Source organism: Mauremys reevesii, linkage group 3, assembly GCF_016161935.1.
Source record: "Mauremys reevesii isolate NIE-2019 linkage group 3, ASM1616193v1, whole genome shotgun sequence".
In the NCBI taxonomy this organism is placed as follows: Eukaryota; Metazoa; Chordata; order Testudines; family Geoemydidae; genus Mauremys; species Mauremys reevesii.
Genome location: NC_052625.1, coordinates 55,587,850 through 55,615,365, shown reverse-complemented (window position 1 = coordinate 55,615,365; position 27,516 = coordinate 55,587,850). Strand labels below are relative to the sequence as shown.

Sequence of the window (27,516 nt, the reverse complement as noted above, 5' to 3'; positions counted from 1 at the left end):
TTAGCTGGCAACGAGCGCTATAGTTTTTAATGGGGTCATGTTAGCCTTGTAATTATTCAGCTTCAATCATGCCTTATTTAGATTAACAGACTGATCCAAAAAAAAATCTCACATCCACATTTTGATACAAACTGTAGCAATGTATTTCCAAAATAGTCACTCTTACATTAAATATTTATATAGTTTTTCTAAGCTTGTCATAAAAAGTATTTAAACAATACAAAAAAAATAGATAAGTCAAGCCTAGGTCAGTGTAAGAATCTCTTTATAAAGGAGAGGTAACAGTTCTCCCTATAGTGATTACATTACACACAGGAATCAGACCACGAATACACACAGGAAGTTACAGGTCAACTAGTTTAATTGAAGTTCTGTCATTTTTCCAACCTTTTTGGTCATCTGAGGTTTGTAATTGGTGAACAAAGATGTTTCCTAACACTAACTGCCAGGAAAAGATAGGATAATGTAACTCTCACTTCCAGAGTGGCTCATCCACTTCGGGGTTTATGAGTTTGAGCTAAAAGCTCAAAGGCTGTGTACAGCCTGTAGAGGTTCATGCTTTTAGATCCCACCCAAGGACATCTTGTTACAAAGCAGGATTTCATTTGTCACATCCCATTAGGGTAATAGTAAGCAACTTTTTTAGACAAAGGGCCAGATCCAGATTTCAGTGAAGCTTCCAGAATTGGGCCCAAAGTGTTGGAAACATCCCTATGGGAATAGCAGTCTCCCTGTCTAACACTCACAGCCAATTACATTAGTCTACTCTCCTGTATGTACGCTGACCACCTCACTTGTCTAATTAGGATTCTATGACTTACTTTTAATTAGTGTTAGCACTTTTCACTTTCAAAGTGCTGTGCAATTTAAGTACAATTAACCCTCTTTGCAACTCCAGGTCAAAGCGTAAACGCAGATCCTAGACTCCCCTGACATGCACATGTAAGGTTCTTCATCTCTGTCAGCCTGTACTACATACAGACTATTTGCACCAGGTGACATTTAGATCAAGTGCATTCAGGTACTGCTCAGGCACCAATGCCAAAGCTGGGTTTTCAAGGAGCCCAAGTAAGTTAGGTACTCAGCTTCCTGTGAATTTCAATAGGAGTTGGGTGCCTAACTCCCTTGAAAAAGCCCTGGATATTAGCTACTAGATTTTATTAAGTATCCCATGATAGTTGTAAAAAGTTCTTAAAAATATATGGCACTAAGTGTAAAACTATACAACTTCCTCATTTAAAATGCCATACTTCACAGCAAGGCTTTAAAAAAAAAAATCTTCTTACTCATCTGTCTTCACCTTTAAATATACAACTGGTGGGATGCAAGGGTGTCCATGAAAGGTCGCACCAGGTTGTCTGTTGAGAAGTAGAATACCAACCCAAAGGTGATGGAGATGGGAAGAGCAGGCAATGCTTTCTTGAACACAGCCAGCAATAAAAGAGTCAGGCATAAACCCTACCATAGAGGGGAACAAAGACAAAGGAAGACATTACACATAAGAAGAAGTGCTTTCATTATAGGCACCACAGTACATGAACAATATACTATATACTGCATAGAAAAGGGAAGTCTGCCTGGGCTAGAGGGGATAGGATGATGTAGTCCCCCACTTCACACACAGTGACAGCCTATTTTCTGACCCACAGTTTGAGGGCAGATGGGATTCCCTCAGCAATCTAGATCACAAGCTCTCAGCCAGGATAAGCGAGAGGTACCAAATGTCCTTGTTAATCTACAACTAACATTGAAAAGTTAATTTATTTACATATTATTTCAAATCTTCGTTCTATACCTTTATGTAGCATTTATTGATCAGTTACAGATAAGTGTTCAAATTATAGTCAGCTACAAACACAAGCTTCATTTTCCATACAGGGATTAGCACATAATAAATATTTAACACCTTTCCAGTTGTCAAGGCCTATGGAAAAAACACCCCAAAACAAAAAACAAACAAACCCTGGTTCCTCTCTGACTAATTCTCTCCTTATTCTGGGGTAAACACTATAGGTAGCTGTAAAGCAGGCCAAGGTCTCAGTTTTAACTGGAGCATCTTCACCAGATCCCAAAGTTGTAGTTTTGGGAGGTTTTTGAGAGAGAGGGAAGGAGAGTGCACACGCACATCTGGGTATTGTTTCCTTGGCATACAATTCAGTTGTCTGAATTCTTTTCGTTAAAGAATTATCACCAGTAAGAGGTGTCAGGTTTCCCTTCAACTTTGGGGAACATCCAATGGCCAGTCATAAGTAGACCCAGCCCTTTTTTCAATCAAGATCCCTAGATTTTAAGGCTGATTAGAACCTAATTCAAGTCAGTCATTCAGTGTTGCACTCTCTCCCCTCCAGGGACCTCTTACCATTAAGGAAATTCTTTTCTCAAACCCCTTCCACAAAGAAGGGCTGAGTGAGCCATGCACACACTGCCTCTGCAACACAGCTCCTCCATACATGTAGAGCAAGACACTGGGACTAGGAAATGAACCAATTTTTCCAGAAGACAGAGCAGTGCACAAGTCAATAGATTTCTACTATTTTTTATAAGCAAAAATCTTCTGTTAAGACTAGCTGTTCATACATAGCCTGTTTATCTGAGGAAAACCACAGGTTCCACAACCCTTGTTAATATAAGTCTTTTAATCCAAAAAAGATACCTAAGTACTTTGAAACTACAATAGGCACATTCACCACCAGCATCGCTAAGTGAAGAAAGCTCCAAACCTCCCCACTCACATGGCAGGCTCTTTGGGGGAAGTCCACTCCTGTGCGAGGACAATTTCACCTCACTATATAGCGATGGGTGGAGTGAAATTTCCACTGCCTCCCCCAAGTCTGAAATGTCACTTCATCAACATGAAGTAGAGCTGAGGGGAAGATTTAGGTTTTAAATGAGAACTAGTGTAGTGGAGACAAGTAAGGCACTACTGCAAGCCTCAGCAACCCATGTCTCAAGCTGGGGCACAAAATCAACCCCTCGCTGTAGAAATGCAGCCCAGCATCAAAGCTTTAATTTTGTACTGCTTCTTAGCATATGCGCAACATGCACGTGACCAGGATACATTACTGAATTTGGTCTGCTGGTTGGATCATTAGCTTCCCCAGCTTGGGCGGGGTACGGATGAATAGTGCGACAAAAATATTATTTTAACCATCATGGTTGTGAAGTAAAAAAAAAAAAAGTAATTGATTCGCTGTTTTCTTCCTGACCCACAGGCAGTCTGAAACAAACACTAGCTATGAGGTGGGTTTGAATGCGGTAGTTCACTCTGAAACCTCAAGATAAATTTAAATGTTACCACTGTTAGTTACTCCACCACTGATCTTTTTGGCAGAAACATCCAGCTAATGCAATTGTCAGTACTGTGCTTTTACAGTCTCCAGTCAACTCAACATTTTCCCAGGTACCAAAGCACCAAGACTTAGCACTCTCAAATGGGTGTACCCTCTTAAGTTCCTCTGAGAATTCTAGCCTAAAGGATCCCCCCCACCCTCAGTCCAGCTGCCAAAACCTCCAGCTTCCCCCAATGACTTCTGCAATGTAGTTGTGTCACACTGCCAAAGCGTGTTAAAAATGGAGATAAGAGACTGCCACACTGGGATTCCTATATTGATGCCAAAGTGCTACAGAAACCAGGGAGAGCTTTATTGCAGAATTTAGATTTAGATTGCTTGGGAGCTTCAGATATAAGAAAGAATTTGGTTACTTAAAATACTGACATTATGAAACTAAAATACTTCTTTATCTAAGGCAACTGGCAGTTTAAGGCCACTACTACAACCACATAAATCCCCATATCCCTTCCACTTCTGTATGGACAGCACAGGCTCTCTACGGTCTTTGGACAAAAATACATCAGGGCTGGCCCTACACCCTCCTCAATGGGCATTGTTTCTTTCTGCATGTGCTTTCTGCAGGTCTGTACGAGAATGGCTGAGATCTACAACACAGACCGTTCTGGAGCTGGAAAGTCGGAGAAACAGGACCTTGAAGCTAGCAGATTTCTATGACAGCTACAATGTGGTAATTTCTTCACAATGAAGAGGACCATAGGTGCCAACTTCTCCTGGTGCCAGTGGGTGCTCGACTCCTCCCCCTCCACCCCAGCCCTGCCCCCATTCCAACTCCTTCCCCAAAGTCTCTGCCCCAACTCCACCCCCTCCCTGTCCCTATTGGACTCCTTCCCCAAATTCCTGTCCCAGCCCCACCTCCTCCACTGAGCACGCGGTGTTCCCGCTCCTCCCCCATCCCTCCCACAGCTTGTTATGCCATGAAACAGCTGTTTTGTGGCAATAAGCACTGAGAGGAGAAGCGGGGACATGGCACGCTCAGGGGAAGAGGCGGAGGTGGGGAGCTTGGCTGCCGGTGGGTGCAGAGCACCCACCAATTCTTCCCCATGGGTGCTCCAGCCCCGGAGCACCTACAGGGTCAGTGCATATGAAGAAGACTGTTTCAGAGGAGTTAGTCTCCAGCATTTCTGTTGCTTCCCAGCAAATACCTCTGTCTGAAAGCCTGGAACTGATGAGGATTCTTTATCTTGACAAGTTGATGAGCTTTGTCATGGGTTACTAATACAAGAGAGAAGCACAAACCTCTTCTATCCTCGTGAAGCAGCTCCTGTTGTCCACAGGCAGATTTTTTGACCCAATCAAGCCCAGAGATCTCAGTACTCACTCTTAATTGTTGCAAAAGTCCCTGATCTCTAGCCACTGAAGCAAGAATACCAGCAGTTCAATTCTAACTGCTTTTCCCAGATCCTTATTCCACTGCCCCATGATATCCACATCAGCTTCTGCATGGAACTTAAGACTTGTCTACACTACTATTTACATCGCTCATGGGTGTGGATTATAAATTACACCAAACTAAGCGCTGGTGTAAACAGCACTATGTTGGTGGGTGGACTTGTCTGCCGACAGAGCTACCACCTCTCACAGAGGTGGAGTAATTAAGTCAATGAGAGAGAGCTCTCTCCCATAGTCTTAGAGCATCCTCACCAGACACACCATAGAGCAGGGGTGAGCAAACTTTTTGGCCTGAGGGCCACAGTGGGGTTGCAAAACTGTATGGAGGGCTGGATAGGGAAGACTGCCTCCTCAAACAGCCAGGCCCTTGCCCCCTATCCACCCCCTCCCACTTCCTGACCCCTGACTGCTCCCCACCAGAACTCCCAACCCATCCAACCCCCCCCACTCCCTGACCACCCCAACCCCTATCCGCCCCCTGAGACCCTACCCCTTATCCAACCCCCCCTGCTCCCTGTCTGCCCGACCCCTATCCACACTCTTGCCTCTGACAGCCCTCCCGGGACCCCACCCCCTACTCAACCCCGCTCCCTGTCCCCTGACTGCCCGAGGACCCCCTGCCCCTTATCCAACCGCCCCACTCCCTTACCATGATGCTCAGAGCAGCAGGAGCTCACAGCCCCGCCACCTGGCTGGAGCCAGCCCCGCCACCTGTGCTACCCAGCAGGAGCAGCGGACCAGAGCGCTGGTGGCGTGGCGTGCTGAGGCTGCTTGGAAGGGGGGATTGCAGGGGAGGGGCCAGGCACGATGGGCCCATGGGCCATAGTTTGCCCACCTCTGCTATAGAGGCACAGCTGTGCCACTCTAGCACTTCTAGTTAGACTAGCCCTTATTTGTTCCTTAAGGATTTTTTTGCCCAGAGGCACAGTCCAGAGTCGATTACATTCTTGTCCCAGATATCAGAATGCCCGCCTATGCTGATCACCTTTACATACGGTATGATGGGTAGATTCACGTGTGGGTTTCTTCCTATATTACACAGTAGTAAATATTTAACTGTGACCAGTTACTGATATGTCCATTAATGTTACAATGCCACAAAGTATATTTAAACACACCACAACACTTGTACAGTTTTACTCACTATAAGGATGGCTACGAAACAGGCCAATGTTGTATTCCAGTCTCCGCTAGCAGTGGCAGCTGCTTTCCCTACAAGCACACTGTAAAATATGAAGTCTCCAAGGCCCAGCTTGACACCTCCTGTTAAAAGTGAAAAATTCACATCAATGCTCCTGTTTCTCTTTCTGTTTTCCCTGCTTTACACCCATCCCTTCTCCCTCCTCCAGTGAAACTGGTCAAAGTTTCTACTCTCGAGTATATTCAGGCCCCGCAGCTCTCATTGGCTGTGGTTCCTGGCCAATGTGAACTGAGGGGGTGGCGCTTGTGATAGGAATACTGCACGGAGCCCCCCTGGCTGCCCCTCCCCCAGGGGCTACAAGGACATGCCGGTCAGAGCCAGGTAGGGAGCCTGCCAGCCCTGACAACACCCCCCCCACACACACACACACACCACACATGCACACACTCCCAAACACCGCAGAGCCCCCGGCCCAAGTTTTAGGTTGGGGTATATAGTAGAAGTCATGGACAGGTCATGGGCAGCAAACAAAAATTCACAGCCCATGACCTGTCCATGACTTCTACTAAAAATACCCATGACTAAAACAGCCTTAATTATAACTGCATCCACCCTAGGGGGGGTTCTCTTGACAACTATATCCATTTAGAAAGCAAAATAGTGACATCAATTTCTAAACTGATATCGTTAAATTGGTACCAAAATAAAAAACAAACAAAACCAACTGTGTGAAGACCAGCCCTTAGGTATAAGAACCTCCTGTTCTAAGCATACTTAGAATAGATATTGCAGCATGAAAATCTTGGGTCAGATTCGGATACTCTTCTGACTCGCATTCAGTCATATCTTACTGTTCAGATAGTCCCATTAGTTTCAATAGAACTACTCCAAGAGCAAGGTGCTCCCAATGTGAGTAGGAGTGGGAGAATCTGATTATTACTATGTATGGCAGGATGCCATTTAAAAGCAAGTTTTCAAGAGACTCATTTGCCTTACTTTCCTCCTCTTCTAGATCCTCTAATAAGGAAGTAGTTGGATGGGTTGGAGCTGGACTCCTGGCCTCAGAGATTTCGGATTCCACATAGGCAGAATTGTCATGGATCTCTCTCACGTCTTCAGCTGGGTTCCCCCCAAAAAGACACCAAACCAGAGACAAAACGAAGGTATCTACATTAACATGTTTTGAGAAACATGAAGTAAGCAGCCCTTATGAAGTGGCTTCTCCATACCAAACCAAGGATGAGCGGTAAAGTCTCAATGTACAAACTGTAAGTGTTCGTTAGGACTGGATTAAATACAGATTCTAAATGGCTGTGTCAAGAGTGCATGCCCCTACAGTATTATCAGAAATAGTAAAGACCAGGGCCACCCACAGGATTCAGGGGGCCTGGGGTCTTCGGCAGTGGGGACCCCCGCCGCCGAATTGCCACTGAAGACCTGGCACTTTGGTGGCGGATCCTGGGGTGGAAGGACCCCCTGCCGTGGGTCTTCGGGGCACTTCAGCAGCGGGTCCCGGAGCGGAAGGACCCCCCGCCGCTGAATTGCCACCAAAGAGCCGGAGCGGAAGAAGCTCCAGGGGCTTGGGCCCTGCAAGAATTTTCCAGGGCCCCTGGAGCGAATGAAGGACCCTGCTCCAGGGGCCCCAGAAAACTCTTGTGGGGGCCTCTGTGGGGACTGGCGCAAATTGCCCCATTTGCCCCCTCCCTCCCCCGGCGGCCCTGGTAAAGATGCCATCATACCCAGGGGCCCCTTTGGCAATTTGTTAGGAATTCGAGGGCTACACTAAGCTTGCCCAGACACATGCCTCTCTTGTCTTCAGTGTGCCCAATCCAGCATGCACTGAAGTCAACAAAAATCTTTCCAGCACATCACCCAGACTGATCCAGCAGTGAAGTTGATGGAATCTGTAATCTTCACAGGCTAGTCAAGGTCTGTTACACTTCCCATATAGCATTTTTTTTTAAACCACACAATAACCTGCCTTGCTGAAGTAAAATGGTTTGAACACGTTCCTCTGTACGCGATATAATGGGAATGTTTAGCGATCCCACCCACCGATTACTGTTAAACATGTTGCAAATGCAAGCAAGCAGACTACAATGTTGGTATTACCTGTCATCAGATAGTTCGCTTCTAGTCCACACAAAAGCATGATTGCTGCTCTACACTTAGTTAGTACATTGCATAGGCGCCAAACTTTCCCCGGCGCCAGAGGGTGCTCGCGCACACACCCCCTCGGCCCCACCCCCATTCCAACCCCTTCCCCAAAGTCCCCACCCCTCCCTTCCCCTATTGGACCCCTTCCCCAAATCCCTGCCTCGGCCCCACCTCTTCCCCAAGTGCACCACATTTTCCCTCCTCCCCACTCCCTCCCAGCCGTGCCAAACAGCTGTGTCGCAGCGCAAGCACTGGGAGCTAGGGGGAAAAAGTGGGCATGGGGTGCACTCAGGGAGGAGGTGGAGGCAAGCTGAGCGGGGAGCTGCCAGTGGATGCTCAGCACCCACCAATTTTTCCCCATGGGTGCTCCAGCCCCGGAGCACCCACAGAGTCGGCGCCTACAGTACATTGTTTATCTAGTATCTAGTTTAGCTTGGTTTATTCTGAATATAAAAGTGCTCTTAGTTATAAAGCCTTAAGATCCATTTGTTTTGTCACCTTTCTTAAAAAAAGAAAACACTCTGTTTAAGAGAGCTACTACTGGCTTCTGAAGTGCAGCAGAAGCAGCTATTTTTAGTGATTAAATGGGAAACACATTTATAGTAAAACCCCCTCATGCCCCAAGATACATCACGACGTCAGGTTTAGCTCATTCATTTTTAAGATGTGCAGTTTTGCTTTAAATTTACAATCTAAAGCAAACTAATTATCCAATCCCAATTATGTGAAAAATCCAGAAGTGCCCCAAGCATTTAGATAATTGGGGTTTTACTAACTGCACTTAAAGACATATTAGAAAATGCTTTTATGAAAAATAATGAAGCCTTAACACCAGACCTCCCTACAGCACTCTGCTAATCTTTATTGACAAGCTAGGTGAGGATTTGAGAGCGAGAAAACAAATCAGTGAGGTTTTACTAGTCCTGCCAAGCATGCAATAGAAGCGAACTGCAAAACACACACACGTTTAATTTAAAAACTTACAGCACCACAGATTTTCAATTTGAAAACCAAAGACACTAACTACAGTACATAGTTCTCCGTTAAGAGCAAAACTGACCTGAATCCCATGTCTGCTGAGTAAGGCTCCTTGATGCTGCATCTTGCTTTGCCATTCCTACTGTCCACACCATAGCAGCTGTAGGGAAAGGAAATAACATGTCTAGAGAATTGTAGGTCACTGACTGTTCAGAGGAGTCAGACAATATTTGAGTGGTTCTACTTTCATCCTGAATTTTACACAGCAGGCAAAGAAACCAAACAAACAATCACTCTGGGGAAACACACTCAAAACCCACATCTTGGTTGGCATATTCCCATTCCCTAGTAATTTACTTGGCAAGCTAGGAGGGGATGGAGACAGCATATTACATGTGTCAGTACTCAGACCACAAGTTATTGCACGCAAGGAAACCATTTTGTTTTCTATGGCTCTCAGAAAGCTAAGGCCCCAGATACTCATCTCCTTCACTTGTGGCCACTTGATCTTCTAAAGGAAAGAGGTGGCCCAAGAAATAGTGCCACTAAGGGCAGGGATAGTGGTAGGTTTTCTGTAACATTCTTTGGTAATGAGAGAATGCTGCAACCCACTTACCTAGGATGGTGAGGGATTTTCTGTTTTTTTGTTTCTGACTGGCCACCCCTTCCCTCTTGTTTTTCTGTAAGGGGGATGTTGGAAGCCTCCTGGGAGGTAAATGGGAATATCCAAGGGCAGCCAGAGGATGGTTTGGGGTTTACTTTTGAGATGGCTCCCTAAAATAAGGAAGGCAGGGACCCTTTTGAGATCAGAAAAGAGGCAGTTTACTTGAGATGTACACTAGGGCTCTGGTTTCCTTATGGTTTATGAGACTGCCAAGGCAGATATAAAGACTGTGATTCCATTTGAGGCTCAGCTGCAGCAAGGAAGACTCCACGGACTGCGGTCTTACAATGGAAACATGGATGTCAGGCCAAATAAACTTTTTGTTGAGTTATTGTTTTCTGTGTTTTTTTCCTTCTCCGATGGAAGAAGTTCTTGATTTATTAGCTGTGCTGAGAGTCAGACTTTATCCAGACCTTTCCCCTGCCTCTCTCCCTCCCCCAGCATAACAGAAGCCTTGCTAAAAAAAAAGCACAACATCCCAGAGGAGTCCTTTCCAATCACTCCATGGCAGCAGGATGAACCAGGAAAAGGCTTCATTAAAAGAGCAACTATATTAGCCGATGTCAATTTCCACCTGCCAGACTGAGCATCCTGTATCCAGAGAGGTTCATCGTGTATTCAGTGCCATTCAGATAACTTCTGCAGCAATGTTACTGTGGTACCAGCCATAGCATCATTGCTCTCATTATAAGCCCCCTATCTTAGGGATTCATTCTCATAAGCATTTCACTTCCCTTTTAGGGTGGAACCTGGTAAGAGGTTCGTCAGCCCAGGAAATCTGGGTAGGCTAATAAGAGATAAAGAAAATCCCAACACCTTCCTATATGGGTTTAATGTCTTAGTTGAGGTGTGAGACCATTAAACAGCACAGGTCCTAAGCCCTTTGAAGTAATTGTGCCTTTTCTGAAGAATATATTTAAAAAATGGGGGGAGCAGGGGAAAATGCTGAACCAATAAAAAGTTACCCTCTGCTTCCCTATGAAAATGGGTAACAACCAATAACAAAAAGTTACACTGCACCTGCGATTCTCCCCCTGGAGGGAGGATGAGAAAGAACCAGCCACGTGACAGATGTTTGAGATGTTGCTTAATGCACTACTGAAAGGTGCTCAAATACTAGTGTGATAACGGCAGAGATGTACCCGTACAGGATAGAAAAATCAGAGGCTGACTGCAGGAATGCTACAGAGTAATTCTGCTGTCAGGATTGTTGCACACAGGTTTCTTTGGCGTGGGTGTGGTCATATCAGTGCAACATCTGGGGCATGTAGGCCAAATTTCTCTAAGGCATTGGACATGACAAAGAAGAAGGTAGCTGGGAGACTACTCTAACAGCTACTGCCCTGTACCGGCTAATAAAATAAGACTATACCCTTAAAGATGCCATTTCAAAGTTGTATGCAGGGATCAACACAGGCATAAATGGGTTTCCTTTGTGTCCAGTGGTCATCTGCTAAAATATTAGTACAAATCAGATGATTTAAGTTTCTCCCTAGGACTTCTGATTCTGTGAAGGAGACATTGGTTCTCATGCATACCACCTTCTAAGACAGAAATCTTATAAGTGGGACTGGTAGCACCACCTATTAGAAAGGTTGTCTGCTCTCTCCCATAAGTCACTGCTTTCAGTTGCTTATAAATGTTACGGCTTGAGCTGAATTTTCCACACTGGGCACATGCCTATGGTTGAATTTTTTTTGGAGGTATCAACCAAAAGATTGTAGCTGTTTGCAAGATGAGGCTAGGAAAAAAAATATTATTCACTTATATGGAAAAAAAAAATATCTGGTGACCTTTTCTGTGAGACGTTCTAGTACTACCATGCTTTGGAGCATGAACTTGAAATTTAGCACAGAGTGGCCTGTGTGTTAAGGATGTGCCTTTTGCTGTTCATGTGAACATCTGCCCAATTTTGGCCAAGTTTTAAGCTTCTGAAAAATCTTGGCTTACACATGCTCAGTGAAGACTTCTTACAAGTTAGCAGCTAAAGTCTCTGAATATTGCACACTCCAGCACCTTACCACATAACCCTCTTGTGCACATTCATCATCATGGTCTTTAATTGCATAATCACTTTTTACCTATTGGAACCCTGCTTCATTCAATGCACAAGATTGACATGCAACAAGGATGAATCAAAGTTGGAAAGTGAGAGAGCCTGTTGTCTGAAAGACCCCTGCTTCATTTGTTGCAGAGTTAGAAGGCGTGTGGTAAACGAGGCAGGGGATCGCAGGAAGATAAAGGACAGTCTCATGGTTCAGGTAGTTGAATGCTGCCCTGGAGAACTGGATTCTACCCCTGCCTTTGCCACAGAGTGCCTGCGGCATGCTGGGCAAGTCACTTAAAACCAAGTGACCACCTGTGAAAAGCTAAGTGGTGTATTCCTCATTTTCTGCATGCCCAACTTGAGACCCTACAGTCTGATTTGCAGAAGTGTTGAGCCCTCACAACTTCAACTGAAGTCAATGGGATGTGTGCTTTGAACATAAAAGTGCTATATAATGCGAAGTACACAGGTAACCTTTATTTTGACATTTCCTAAATAGGAGTACTTGACTTTGCAGCCTTAATGTTCTTCTAACATAGCTTGTGTTTAATACCACAATAGGCTGATTCATATCTTGAAAGATGTTGCCTATAACCCACACAACACACACTGGTAAATCAGCATTTAAACAACTCAATTTCTAAGGGTATGTCTAGACTAGGGTTTGTGGCCATATTCTAGTTTTAGTTCAGGGCTCAGCAACCTTTCAGAAGTGCTGTGCCGAGTCTTCATTTATTCACTCTAATTTAAGGCTTTGCATGCTGGTAATACATTTTAACCATTTTAGAAGGTCTCTTTCTATAAGTCTATAATATAGAACTAAACTATTGTTGTATGTAAAGTAAATAAAGGTTTTCAAAATGTTTAAGAAGCTTCATTTAAAGTTAAATTAAAATGCAGAGCCCCCCAGACCAGTGGCCAGGACCCAGGCAGTGTGAGTGCCACTGAAAATCAGCTTGTGTGACGCCTTTGGCACACGTGCCATAGATTGCCTACCCGTTTTAGTTAGTTAACCACCAGTTAACTTGAATTAGCCAACACCTTTATAAATGCTAGTTTAGACGACAAACACACTGGCAGTTTTGAGAGCAAGCAGTTAAGGAAAATGCTGCTCATTGGTACAGTGTGGCTATAAGCTTGAATTGACATAAATCCAGTTAAAACATTAGCATTCAAATCCAGAAGTGATTACTCACAAGAATATATTAATGCAGGAAATATAGGTTCATTTCTCTCCTGTGCAGTTTCTACCAGCATTCTCAATGGCCCTCTGGGACACAGCACAGCGATCAGATCTGTGAAGAGAAAAGGGCCAGATTCTCTGATTTCAAGCCACATCTTCTGTGCATTTCAAATCTAATGGGCAAATCTTTTCCCCACCTCCCTTCAAAATGGCATCTAGAGCTATTTTATGCACAACAGTCATGAGGTAAAGTTGGTAAGATTACCATAACACCATCTCATAATTAATCAGTCTCTGCTTGAAGATCCCCTTTGCCGAAATACAGTCTCCCAGTTCAGTGTTATAAGATTTTTAAATGTGCTGGCTAACATTATAAGTGCCCCTAAATAGGCCTTCATTTCCTTAAAATGAGACTATAATGTACTTGAGGTGTACAGGATCAGACTACACATAAAATTTTTTATTCATGTTTCAAGACCCTTATTATTTTTGTCTTTTATATAGTTTATGTCATTTGTACATTTCATTCCTGTGAGCCAGCTTATACCTTTCAATGCTCCAAACCATTTAGAATGTCACCTGGGGTAAGTTTCCCCCAGTTCCACAGGTACAGACAGACTTTTTTACTTAATGCTAAAAATCTGGGATTTCCCAGTAACGAACCAATGAGTTTTGCATTACTGCCAGGTTACTCCTGGTAAAGCCCACTGCCCACACCAAGGGGTTCCATAAATTCAGTCATTCCTCCTGCATAGGTTCTGCACGTTAAAGACAGACATTATAACGGTCACATCCAACCCTTACCATAAATGGAAATGGCTCCTAGAATGACCCATGCTGACCATTCGGGTAGATATTTAATGAAAACCAATGCCATCAGCGCACTGATCATAATGAGATAAGCCTGCTGGAGGTGCAAGGGACCCTTCCAGTGGATACAAATCATCCCAACTGCTCCAAAATTCCAGATGACAAAGAACAAGGTGAGGTAATCCATAGCCACATTGTAGGTCTTCAGCACTTCGCTGCAGAATGAAACCAAAGGTGATTTAGCTAAGCAACATGCAGCTGACAGGCAAGACACCTTCATGGCACTAGTCGAACAGGTAGATCTCAGGCCTGACTAAGTAAGTCAGGTCCTGAATTAAAAAAATTCCACTTGCCCAAGAGAAGGACTGCAAGAGATCTGTAACATGAGCCTCTCCATTCCCAGCATCAGACTCCTCAGCAGGGCCATAGCTGGCCACTCTGAAACTGAAGGCCATGCTGTCGAATGTGGGCTGATGGGTGCAGAAATCACAAGGCCCGGCTGGAAGCAGCAGCAGTTCCACAAACTCGTTGCTCTCACCCGAAGCAGAAGGTGCCATCATTGCTTCCCATCCCTAATTGTCCACTTGCCTTGCAGTCAATGGCTGCTTCCAGTTCACTATAGTTTTATGGCAGTAGGGTGGACACTACATAGCACACAAGTATTGAATTGCCTTACACTTTGGAGTAGATAGCGAGAGACACCAACGATCGGATTGCTCACTCAGGTTAGCAAAATTTCCAGATAGAGCTGAAAATAAGAGTGCAGCAGTGTGGATAGCATTTAGTAGAGATGGCAAACAAGAAATGTCCTGCCCAAGGTACAATTTTCAAGACAAATAAAATATATCATTAGCAAGCTAGATGTGAGGTGTGACCCAGCACTGAAGTTAAGGGGAAAGAAAAATTTGCAGAGATGTGGCGAGAGTAAAATAACGCACACTGTCAAGTCAGAGTATCCCCCATGCTTGCCCCACCATCAGAAAAAACTCTCAGGCCCAGCTCTCATGTGCCACTACTGCACCAACAGCCCATTCTGAGAGCTCACTATTCAAGTGGCAAATTTCAGTGATAGCACCCTCTCCAAACGCAGAGACTTCTGTTGCAAATTAGCAAGTAAACCATTTTTAAAAAGCAAAGAATAGGCAACCATAGTTTTTACTGTCCACTGAGGCTTAGTTTGCTTGACAATATTTTGTCAACATACGAGCTGATGGACCATAGCATGTTTTGTAAAGACAAGGAAGTGTGAGCAACAGGCAGCCTCACTACAACTACTCTTCAGTCTTTGCTGAGAGATGGAGAGAGTGTTATTTTTCTTGGTACAAATTAGTCAAGTTTCACTGTCTACTGCAAACAAGGGTTTAATGAATTACTCAATTATTACAGTACAAGCAGAATGTTGGCACTTACCCTAGATAGATGTAAGTGAAAAGGAACAGCAGCATCAGTGATGAAAGAATCAGCCAACCATGGATAAACTGTTCAATGGAAAGACAAGAAAGTAGTTGACATGACTGGATAGCTTTTTCTTCATGGTGTAGTGTTGTGTGCACCAGTATTGTCAGGGACATCCACAGGTTGCCAGCCTTTGACAGTCTTCCTCTTTCCTTCAATACACCAGGCACTCCACACGGAAGGGAGAGGGATCCCACTGGACTTTCCAGTTACCTCAGCCTCTCTCTATTCTTATCTTTCTTTCCAAGCTCTTTGAGCACACTACCTGCACCTTGTTGCTTTGGCTTCCTCTCCACCAATTCCTTTTTGGATCCACTGCAGTCTGACCTCCAACTTCTCCACAACACTGAAACTTCCCTGGTTCAACAAAAACAATGAGGTGTCCTTGTGGCACCTTAGAAACTAACAAACTTATTTGGACATAAGCTTTCATGGGCTATAACCCACTTCATCAGATGCATGGAGTGAAAAAATACAGTAGGTAGGTAGGTTCCATGGTTCAAATCATGGATGACTGGTTCCTCAAAGCCAGAGGAGGGCTCCTATTATATGTAGTTATCCTGAAACTTATCTTCTGCTTTCACAGCTGATTACTTCCTCCTTGGGCTTTCATAACTGTGCTCAGATTGTCCTTCTGCCTCCACACTTGACCTCTTAGCATGTTCCCCTCCTCCCCCATAGCCTGTTGATGTCCCCACAGGGTTCTGTTGATTGATTTTTTGAGAGAGAGAGAGAGATTGATTGTGTGTGTGAGAAAACACACACACAATGAAATCTCACATCTCTTCCTGGGCAGCCTGCTGCCACTTTACACAGCATGACAAGAACTGAATTTGCTTTTTCCTCTAACTACTCTTCTCTTCCTCCCCCCACCCCACCCACCACAGATGACTCCAAACCAATCCTCACAGCCAGGAACTATCCACTTCCTCAGAAAGTGGGTGTCACACTCTTGAAAAAGAGGAAACTTATGGGACAGTGCAGCTATATCAAGACATCTTCATTTGTTAATATCAGTCAGGACAGAGTTTAAACTCTGAAACCTCTTCACTCAAAGCTACAGGATTCAAGCCAAAATGGAGACTATAGTACAGGGGTAGGCAACCTATGGCACGGGTGCCGAAGGCGGCATGTGAGCTGATTTTCAGTGGCACTCACACTGCCTGGGTCCTGCACACTGGTCCAGGGGGGCTCTGTATTTTAATTTAGTTTTAAATGAAGCTTCTTAAACATTTTAAAAACTTTATTTACTTTACATACAACAATAGTTTAGTTATATATTATAGACTTACAGAAAGAGACCTAAAAGTGTTAAAATGTATGACTGGCATGCGAAACCTTAAATCAGAGTGAATAAATGAAGATTTGGCAAAGCACTTCTGAAAGGTTGCCAACCCCTGCTATAGTACAAAGTCACAGACCTTTAACTTATAGGAGAGGATAACTAATGGGGGTAGAAAAATCCACAAATTTTATTAAATAAACTCAGATTAATCTGGAGCCTAGACAGAGCACTCATACTGCTCTGTTACATGTGAAATGTACTTTCTCAAGTACTTACAAAATTCCAGAGACTGACCATACTTCAAAACCAACTGCAAGAAATGGAAACAGAAAAAAATGCAGTCTCTGTTCAGTGCAGAACTTTGACTAAAACCTCAAACAGCAATTGCATAGTCACACAGGGTGTTACACAAGAGTGGAGGAGATGGGGCATGCGTGGTTTTGGATTTACTCTACAAAAAAAATTAGAGCTATGAGCTTCCAACAGTCCAGCATCAGTTTAGTTATCTGTGAATGCCCACTGGCTGTGAAGAGAGATGACAATAAAGTCCATAACTGCTGGTAATGGCTACTCTAAAAGGAGATTCCTATTATGCGTATAATCTAGGAGAACTACTAATGCAATGCCTATACGTCTCTCACACAAGCCCTCTCAAAACTAGTTTGGGATGCTTTTGCTGATTACTATATGACTTATATTTTGTCCAGCATAAATACCTTACCTTGTAACAACGATATTTATACAGCACAACTAGGAACACGGTCATCACAATGATAACACTGATCATTATGATGGTATTCAGCACGGAGTTCAGGAGACGCTGGCCTACGGAAGGTGTATCTTCACTGAAAGGGGTGTAGATCCTGCACAGCAAAGAGACATATCACCACAGACAGGTACATACTATGCTATTACACTGCCGCCAAGATAAACTGTGTCCTCCCATGATCACTGGAATCCCAGCCCTAATCCCCAGAGCGTGCTTAGAGAGCACCCACAGCAGAGAACCCTATGGATCACTAAGGGAAGAGACCATTAACTTCAGCATCTTTTCAATAAAGACTTTTCATTCTTTCTGCATACGGAGGTCTCTCCAGGCCACTAGTCATTTTTGTTCCTTGTCTCTGGACCCTTCTGTTTCTGCTGTACTTTGTGTGTGATAAGATTAAGACTGCACCATTGATTTCTAGAGTCTCTCTCTTATTTTTCATACACCCTAACACTGTTTCCTTCAGCTACATTCCAGGGAAGTGCCAGTCCCCTTTTAATCCCTTTATGAAACATCCTCCAGTCATAGGTGCCGACTCCATGGGTGCTCCAAAAATTGGTGGGTGCGCCCCCCCCGCCCCAGCTCACCTCTGCCTCCTCCCCTGAGCGCGCCGCCACATCCTGCTTCTCCTCCCTCCCTCCTAGCACTTGCGCCACGAAACAGCTGTTTCATGCAACAAGTGCTGGGAGGGACGGGGGAGGAGGAGGAATGCGGCGCGCTCGGGGAAGAGGCGGGGATTTGGAGAGGGGTCCAATAGGGGCAGGGTTGAGGCGGAGGAGCGTGAGCACCCACCGGTGCCAAGGAAAGTTGGCGCCTGTGCCTCCGGTCCCATGTTGCAGCCCCAAAAAATGTCCTCAGTCACGGTCCTGGTCAAGAGGGCTGGATGGAACTCTCTCTGTGCCTATTAACATGAGTCTTTAAAAGCCACAGAGATCACTCAGCAGTGAGAGACACTTTTCCATCTATCCAAGTGTGCTATATCCCATTTGTTGTCAGCTGGTGCCTAAAAAAGGAATCCAACCGGAGTTCCTACAATGTGGTGGGAAGCAACCTCACCACAACTTCTGAGGTAGCCAGAGTAAAAGCAGTTTAAGTCCTATCCAGGTGACTAGCCTAACATCAGTGCCCTTTTCCCACATTGGTTTGTAACTGGTACATTAGGATCCATTCCTGTCAGATGAACTCAGTATATTTTGCCCAGTTCAAAAGAATAAAGTCTTTGCCTGTTTACAGAGTTAGTTTTTAACTGAGTGGGTAAAGGTTCTCATCCCACTGTGGAAGGCCTCTGGGTACACACATCTCTGTGTATATGATACAGAATGTGTTAGTAATGCAAGAGATCATAGCCACACACACACACTGCTTTTAGGAACCTACTTACAACTGCCCATTCTTCTCTGTGTAGAAGCGCACTGACTTTATGGTGGCAACGACAACAATCATACACAGCGTGACAGGCACAAAAAGCATGATCACATGCTTTGCTCCATATTTCAGGGTCAGTTCCTCCTCCTTATTGTCCACAGCAATGTCTCTTACTGGAATTCCCGAGTCAGAATTACCACCATCAGCATCACTAGGGCTACAACTGCCACCAGTATGCCTCTTCTGTAAAGAGAAGTTAGAGTATGCATAAGACCCTCTTTATTTTCCATGCAAAGCATTCACTCATTAGATTTCCTGGTGACACACTGTCACACCCTATAGTATAGCAGAAAGTTCTAACTACGTGGAAGTGAACATGTAAGCCCCATGACTAGCGATGCAAACATCACCTGTGTCAGACATGCTATGAACTGGAAAATGATTTTTTTTTAAAAAGTCTAAAGCATAAACATCTGCAGACATTTAAAATGGGGGCGAGGGGCAGTGCACACAATTGGAATTGAAGGAAATTCCAGCTGAAGGGTCTGATGCCCAGCCATTTGAATCTGTTCTCTCAGCAATCCTGTCCTTGCATTACATGGTTGCTTCACTATTACTTGCATAAGATCCTATTTAACATCTGTTTTGTTTGCCCAGTACTGAGGAAGCTCTGGAGAAGAGCTCAGGCAGCTAGTTTGGCCCTTTAATTAAACAACAAGGAAGCTTAGAGAGAACATCCCTCAGGAAAGTCACGGGTATCAGATCATGCTTAAAACTCACAGCTCTAGCAACTGGGAGGGGAGGGGCATGAAAAGACAGGGAAAGAATAGACTATTGCTGTTATTTAAGAAATACACAAACTTCAGTACCCCTGAAACGAGGCCTGGCTGACCCTAGGATACACTAGAAGGCACTAAGTGATCTATTCAGCAGAGCAGCAATGGCATCATACCACATTTTCTCTCTTTCTAGATGCAGTGCAGACCTACCCTGTACGTCTGCGTTTCTGCTGCTTCTGGTGCTTGCAGGCCATCCTGGTAGGAGGCTGCAGGGGGGCTCTCCACTGATATCAGTGATGTTCTCTCATTACAGGCTTCCTCTTCACTGTCGGAGCTGTTCATGAACGTGATCATTGTCAGTCTCTCATACAGTGCCTAGAAGCAAACACAACAAGAGGCGAGGCAGAAAACGTTAAAGCCATGATACAAACTAAAAGCCACAGACATCAAGTTGGAAATCTAAGCAAGAAGTGCAATTGTAATGGGGATATTCTGGCAGGGGTTGTGACTACATATCTTAGTACAACACGATCAACTCGCATATTGAAAAATGCATCATGCTCTAGACGAAATTAGATAGTGGTTTGGGTTTTTTTTCCTGTTTCGTCTTTTAAGCAGTTGGGCAGGGGAAGTGAAATTCAGGGCTGGATTAGTAGCCAAGTGAGAGTCAAGTCCTCTTTTTAGCCACAGCGTGCATGGTGGCTGCAGCTGTTCTCTCCTCCTCGCCACGGTGCTTTGACTTTGAGACAGAAGACAGACCTCTAAGGGTTAGACAGCAGTTCATTTTCCATGGCCCAATCAAAGCTTCACCTCTGTCAAGTGCCAGTTGTGAGCGGTCATTTGTCTGCTTGAAAGGAGACTGCATCCAATACCCACAGGATAGATCAATAAGCAGCAACCAGACAGTGGTAAATTTTTGGTCACTAAGAGCCTGGGCTATACTTAAGCCAATCTGTTGAAATGTAAGTACAGTAAAAGCTGTGTTATCTGGCCCTGTACGAACCAGAAAGCTCTATAAACCAGCATTTCTAATCTTCATAGAAAGTTCAGTTTATAGTCTGGTTGGCGCAGGGCTGGCAGGCTCCCTACCTGGCTCTGTGAGGCTCCCTGGAAGCGGCAACCTGTCCCAGCTGTCTCCCAGGAGGAGGTGTGGCACTGCCTCCATCCATAGGCACTGCCCCTGCAGCTCTCATTGGCTGCAGTTCCTGGCCAATGGGAGCTGCGGAGCCAGTGTGCAGGGCAGGGTCAGCGCACAGAGTCGCCTGCCATACTTACGCCTAGGAGCAGCAGGATAGGTCGCTGCTTCCAGGGAGCTGCCTGGGATGAGTGCCACCCAGATCCAGCACCACAAAACCCCCCCTGTATCCCAACCCCCTGCCCTGAGCCCCCTCCTGCACCCAAACTCCCTCCCAGAGCCCACACCCCCCCACGCCCCAACCCTCTTAGTTAACTGGATTTTTTTTTTTAAACTTACCACAACTCCCCATTCCCCCAACATGCCAGATAAAAAAAAAAGCTTTTACTGTATCTAACAGCCTTATGGATTTCCTAGGGAATTATTCCCCTCCCACACTAAGCATGGTAAGAAAACTAGTTTCCTGAAAGAGGAGCTCTCTCTCACTGTAAGTTAGCCAGCATTGTCCCAGCTGTATTGTTTCATAGAGAAAGAGCAAGACACTTGGAAGGGCAACAACTTGGAGTTTAACAGCACAAATCTCATTGTTTTGGCCAGATTCCATACGCTGCTACTCAGAAACAACAAAGTGACATGGAGAAGAGTCAAGAGGAACAACTCTGTTTATTCTATCCACTAGAGCAGGGGTAGGCAACCTATGGCACAGGTGCCAAAGGCTGATTTTCAGTGGCACTCACACTGCCTGGGTCCTGGCCACCAGTCCAGGGGGCTCTGCATTTTAGTTTAATTTTAAATGAAGCTTCTTAAACATTTTAGAAACCTTATTTACTTTACATACAATAGTTTAGTTATATATTATAGACTTAGAGGAAGAGACCATGTCAAAAATGTTAAAATCTATTACCGGCACGCAAAACCTTCAATTAGAGTGAATGAATGAAGACTCGGCACAGCACTTCTGAAAGGATGCAAACCCCTGGTTTACAGTCTAACTAGACAAGACAGAGGGTGTGAGAAATGAAGCATTGTTGTCCCAGTTTTACAGATAGGTAGCAGAGGCCTACAGACATGAAGTGTCTTACCCAAAATCATCTTGGAAGCTCTGTGGCAGAGTTTTGAACTGACCCCAGAATTTCTGAGTGCCACTCTAGTGCTTTCACCACAAGACCAACATTCCTCCCCTAGAGCTGACTTCTTAATTCCAAGGCAGATGAATTTTGGACTGTGTATGACTTAATGGGAAGGTTAGGGTGGGGCACCTTTGGCTGAGTCACTAAAATTAAGTGTGGTCTGCTCTGCTTGGACGTTTAAAAATCTTTACAGAATTTCCTAGTAGACAAATGTACTTGATTCTAGGCCAAGATTTCACCTCTCCTTGCTCTTTAGAAATATGCTGGTTGGTTGCCACCATTCATCTCCGAGATAGCTGACTATGTTGCTGTTGGCATATGGTTTACAGAGCACTCTAGGATTCTCGGGATGAAAGACACTCTGTACACCTACAGTATTTATTGCCTCTCCTATTAGGACTCAGAAACAACTGTAACAGTGTAACTGAAGCAGGGATGTCTATGCCAGTCCACTGAGCCTGTAACAATAGCTCTGAGGTGTGAATTGCCCTAGGTGTTAACTCAGATACCTAGTAGTGATTATTTGAACATAGGGCTTGGCTACACTTACAAGTTGCAGCGCTGGTGGAGGCTTTCCAGCAACCAGCGCTGCAACTCCTGGTTGCAGCGCTGGCTGAAAACCCATCCACACCAGCGCTGCTCAGACCTGTCCTCCAGGGAATAAGGAGCTATCCCAGAATTCCTGTTCAGCCACTCTGCACATCAGTTTGCACTCTACTGCTCTTGCCTCAGGTGACAAATTTAAAAATCTCCTTCCTGTTTGCTGCAGCCAGGTGTGGAGTGCAATCAGTTAATCAGTTACAGGTTACAGGTAACCATGCCTCCGCATGGAGCACAGGTGAATTGCAGGACCTCATCAGTGTTTGGGGTGAGGCGTCTGTTCAGGCATATCTTTGAGCAGATATCAAGGGACATGCTGGATAGACTACAATGCAGGGCAGGCTGGGGACAGGAGGAGGAGGAGGGGAGAGGAAACCGAGTGAAGCTCCTGGGATGGGAGGCATGCAGCCAGGAGCTCTTCTCAAGCCAGGGCAGCAGCCAGCAGTTGCAGAAGGACAGGCAGAGGCGGCTTTATTTTCTGGGTGGAAATGTTTCTGGAGAGGAAGGGGGTTATGGATGCATGCATGGCAAACATCTTCCAGGATTAAGTCCTGTGAAAAATGTTGGGAGACTCTTTAGTGAAGAGATAGGAGATAAGATCACCCCTGCATCTGCATCTTCACTCAACCCTCTAGCACTCCAGATTACAACCAGCTCCCCTCTCCTCACTCACCATTTCGTGGCTTCTGTTGTGTTTTCCTTTTGGGATAAAGAATGCAAGTGAGAACTTGCAAGTGAGAACTCCCTCAGTGTAACAATTCATGTCTGGAGATAGTGGATACAATGCTGCCCGTGTTAAATGTTGTCATTTCTGTGTGTACAGTGACCTTGACTGGACTGCCCAGATGTTCAACATCACAGAGGCTTCAAAATTTGAGAAAAGAGGACATGCTGAAAACTGTTCTTCAGCACTCAGAAAGAAAGCAGGAGCATCCAGGCTCTTACCACCACCAGCTGCCTCCAACACAACCAGCCCTGATACCTACCACCACCCTTACCCTCTGCATTCAACCCCCATCACCATGCAGTATATGCACCCTGAAGTGCAGGATTCATTAAACAGCAATCCAGACATGGCATATGCAAACTCTTGTGTTAATGAAATGTTGTGTGTCTGTCTGTCTGTCAAGGAAGTTTTTTTCTTTTCAATAAAACAATTCTTGGCTTTGAAAACAGTCTTTATTATAGCAGATAGTGAAAGACACCTTAGCCCAGTAAAGAAAGAGGCACTGCAAATCATATTATTATTATGGATAATAGAATAACAGTGTAAGCAGTGCAATTCACTCCCATGCAAGGCAGCAAACATTACTGTTGGCTTTCAGCCTCAAATTCTTCCCTCAAGGCATCCCTAATCCTTGAAGCCCTGTGCTGGGCCTCTCTATTAGCCCTGCTCTCTGGCTGTGCATATTCAGCCTCCAGGACTTGAACCTCGGTGGTCCATGCCTCACTGAATATGCTGCTTTCCCCAAGTCTAGCTTCCCATACAAACATCTCGCACACTCCACAGTCATTCTGCACCGGCTCAGCCTGTAGTTGAACCGGTCCTTGCTCCTGTCAAGCTTGGATCACAGTGGGCATTTCGACATCCCCTACTGTGATCTTCCTGTCTGGGAAAAAAGTCCCTGCCAACATTTAAGGCCATGTCTACACAAGAGAGCTTACAGCTGTACTGATGCATCTGGGCCCTGTAAGATTGCTCGTGTAGCTGCTCTATGCCGATGGGAGAGAGCTCTCCCATCAACATAATTAAACCACCTCCCAACAAGCAATGGTAGCCATGTCAGTGGGAGAAGCTCTCAGTTTACTATGATTGATATCTCATTTTGGTGCCACAAGTGGGTGGTGGTTGGGAGTCAGGGGACAAGTAGCAGTATCTCCTAATCAAGACGGAACCAACCCCAGGGAGCCCAGCGGAGGACACGGATATAATCAGGCCCTGCTGACGAGGGGCCCAGCATCGCTCAGTATCATGCTTTGAATATCTACGCAATTTACTGTGAGCCTCCTGTCATTTTGGTGACTTGCATAGGTGAGGCTTATTTTTGTGGGTGGAATTTGTATTTGTTTTCCTGGTTATTTTCTAAAAACTAATTCCTCTCTCCCTGTTCGGTGTGTTTACCAACAACAGTGACGCTTGCGACCTAAACTTTAAGAAAAATCTGTTTGTTGCTTCAGAATCTTTTTTTTCCCCCCTTGAGCTAAACATAGCTAGAAAAAAAAATAGGCCTCCTCACCTAATTACTATCAGAGAGAACTGTATAAGTAGGTCTCATAACTTTCAAGTCAATTAATAAATCTCCTGCCAGCGTAGACCAGCAATTCAGTACCATATATACTGATATTATACACCTCTACCTCGATATAATGTTGTCCTTGGGAGCCAAAAAAAATTACCACATTATAGGTGAAACTGTGTTATATTGAACTTGCTTTGATCCACTGGAGTGTGCAGCCCCCCCTCCCCCGCAGCACTGCTTTACCGCGTTATATCCAAATTCATGTTATATCGCAGGGGTCGGCAATCTTTCAGAAGTGGTGTGCGGAGTCTTCATTTATTCACTCTAATTTAAGGTTTCGCGTGCCAGTGATACATTTTAACGTTTTAGAAGGTCTCTTTCTATAAGTCTATAATATATAACTAAACAATTGCTGTATGTAAAGTAAATAAGGTTTTAAAGTGTTTAAGAAGCTTCATTTAAAATTAATTTAATACGCAGAGACCCCCGGACTGGTGGCCAGGACCTGGGAAGCGTGAGTGCCACTGAAAAAAATCAGCTTGCGTGCCGCCTTCGGCACCCATGCCATAGGTTGCCTACCCCTGCTGTAAACTCTTCAGGCACCCAGCCAACCATGTAGTAAGACTATCCCTGCTGTGTACAATGGACTCCAATATCTTTTAGGGCCCCAAAGTGTAATAAAAATATTTTGTCATCATCATCCACCCCTGGATTTGGCTCTGTGGTTCCAAGGAATCTAAACATTTCAGTCTTGTTGCTTTGACCAAACATGCTTCCCTTCAGGCGGAAAGACTGACAGACTTTTGCTGCGACAGATAGGATATGAATTCAAATACTGACAAGATGAATGATGTATGCATGACTTAGAGCAGATTTTCCCCAGCCTCCTCCGTCCCTCCTCACTCTGTACATTTTTAAGAGGGCAAACTCTGTCTCAGATCCCCAGAGCAAACTGTGAGCTGTGGCAGTCCACTCTCCTTACACATCTGGAAATTCCAGTATGAGAGCAGAAGAAGTGGACCACATCCTCCCTGACTGAATTGGCCCTGTCAACGCTGGTTCTCCACTTGTAAGCATAAATATACTGATGCATGAAGAGAAGGGAGTTACCTTACATCTGTAATTTTCACTCCATGCATCTGAAGAAGTGGGTTTTTTACCCACAAAAGCTTATGCCCAAATAAATCTGTTAGTTTTTAAGGTGCCACTGGACTCCTCGTTGTTTTAGTACTAAGAATCAAGACCTGGGTTTAATTCATTGCTCCGCCTCAGTCTTACCCTAGAACAGGGATCAGCAACCTTTGGCACATCCCTTGGCCCATGCCGCTTCCCAAAGCCCCCATTGGCCTGAGACAGCAGACCGCAGCCAGTGGGAGCTGTGATCAGCCAAACCTGCGGACACGGCAAGTAAACAAACAGGCCCCGCCCACTAGGGGCTTACCATGGCGGACTGCGTGCCAAAGGTTGCCGATCCCTGCCCTAGGACCCAGCAGCCAGCCACTCTATATATTCATATCTCATTTTCCTTGTTTAGAAAATAGGGACAAATGCTCACCTTCCTTACAGGGGAGATGTGAGGCTAGATGTTCAAGGAGTGCTTGGAGATCCTCAGACAAACAGTGCTTGAAAAGAAAAAAGGTTCATGAAAAAGGGACTATTCAGAAAGGAACAATGTTAACATCAGTTCATTCTGGAAGAACGAGGCTGTGCAAAAACTAATATTTAGCTCCAGTGTTTTCAAAAAAAAATCCTCTAAGACAATTTTTCCATAGCTGTCCTGCAGTCTTCTCAAGCCAAACACCATAACACAAGACTAGGGCATCACCAACAGAAAATAAAACTAACACTGGTGTGAAACTGACTGGTTTAGTTTTGTTCATTGGTTGTTTCAGATCTGAACTAACAGTATAAAGAGTAAGAGACTTTTAAAGTTGTTTTGGCCTTAACCAAAGGTATCTTTACAAAACAGAAGTAAGGGCCTGCCAATACTGCTTTTAACAGCAAATATAGACAGGGGTTAAGCTCATGGGTGCTGGAACAATTTTCATAGTGGGGATACTGAGAGCCATTGAACCTTGTATGTCATGGAAACCACCTCCAGTCAACGGGTGCTGCGACACCCCCTAGTTTCAGCACCTATGGTTAAGCGTCATGCGAGTCCACATTCTTCCTACCAAAGCGGCGGTTTCACGTTGCCAGTGTGGACAAGGAGCCAACCCCGGCCTGGGACGGACACCAGGAAAGTGCCTAGAGAACTGAGCCCAATAACCCAACTTCTACCACCCCGGCTACGAGGCAGGAGACACAGGTCGGTTAGGGAAAGGGGGTGGACCTGGGAGCCCCCTGCAGGGCCGTGACATGCTGGGCAGGGGTCACCCACCAGCCCCGCTCAGCAGGGAGGGCTGTAGGGGGACATTTCCACAGAGGCCCCGAGCTGCAACACCAGGACTGCCCCGGCTGCCTTGCCCCTCTCGCGCCCCAGGAAGGGCCCACTCGGGGCACGGTGCCCCCACCCCAGGGCTGGGCTCCTCAAGGCAGCGCCCGAGCTCGCCAGGCACCCACCCGGCCCGGCCCCGGCCCCGCCCCAGCAGAGCCTCCGGCCCGGGCGGCAGCGCACTGGGGGGAACCAGCGCCAGCAGGAGCCGAGAGCCCGGCTCCAGGAAGCCGGTGCAAGGGGAGCTCGGGCGGCCCAAGCCGCAGAAGCTCCCGCAGCCCGGGGTAGCCTTACCCGGCCCGGCAGCGCTCTCCCCCAGCCGCATCGGCAGCGCCCGGCTCCGCACCACTATGAGCTCCGTGAGCCTATTTACCCAGCCCCGGCGAAACCCGACCCCGCTCCGCTCCCATTGGCTCCGCCGCGTTCCCTTTCCGAACGCGGAGTTAGGATGAGCGCGGCCTCTGATTAGCCGAGTCGGCCGTCGCTCACCGCCTGCATCGTCCCACCTCGAAGCCTCTCCTCCAATGGAGAGGAGGGGTGTTGAGGACCAGCCAATGGGAAGGCGTCGTGCGGAGTGGGCGGAGTCCCTTATGTCCCCAGCT

The 27,516-nt window shown here is 45.6% G+C and overlaps 1 protein-coding gene across 2 annotated transcripts; it reads right to left on the bottom strand.

The window, feature by feature from the left end:
* On the bottom strand, positions 1-27,370 carry PSEN2 (presenilin 2). 2 transcript variants are annotated; one of them, XM_039532298.1, is made up of 12 exons: positions 27,288-27,370; positions 26,036-26,102; positions 19,586-19,750; positions 18,613-18,839; positions 17,184-17,325; positions 15,133-15,200; positions 13,717-13,937; positions 12,926-13,024; positions 9,101-9,178; positions 6,880-7,002; positions 5,887-6,005; positions 1-1,458 (listed from the first exon to the last, which is right to left on the bottom strand). In XM_039532298.1, the coding sequence occupies exons 3-12, from the start codon at positions 19,727-19,729 to the stop codon at positions 1,303-1,305; spliced, it is 1,377 nt and encodes a 458-aa protein (XP_039388232.1). In that variant the 5' UTR covers positions 19,730-19,750; positions 26,036-26,102; positions 27,288-27,370; the 3' UTR covers positions 1-1,302. The 2 variants fall into 2 exon arrangements, with proteins under 2 accessions (XP_039388232.1, XP_039388231.1); XM_039532297.1 differs by having other exon boundaries at positions 27,209-27,358.
* Between the last annotated feature and the right edge of the window lie 146 nt (positions 27,371-27,516).

What these genes read in the sequence shown, in the direction of transcription:
- PSEN2 (XM_039532298.1), bottom strand. Translation starts at nt 19,729, where the DNA reads ATGATCACGTTCATGAACAGCTCCGACAGTGAAGAGGAAGCCTGTAAT. An exon ending in CAGAAACGCAGACGTACAGG is followed by an intron (nt 18,840 to 19,585) that starts GTAGGTCTGCAC and finishes TTCTCTTTACAG; the next exon opens with AAGAGGCATACTGGTGGCAG. An exon ending in ACAGAGAAGAATGGGCAGTT is followed by an intron (nt 17,326 to 18,612) that starts GTAAGTAGGTTC and finishes TTTGCTGTGCAG; the next exon opens with GATCTACACCCCTTTCAGTG.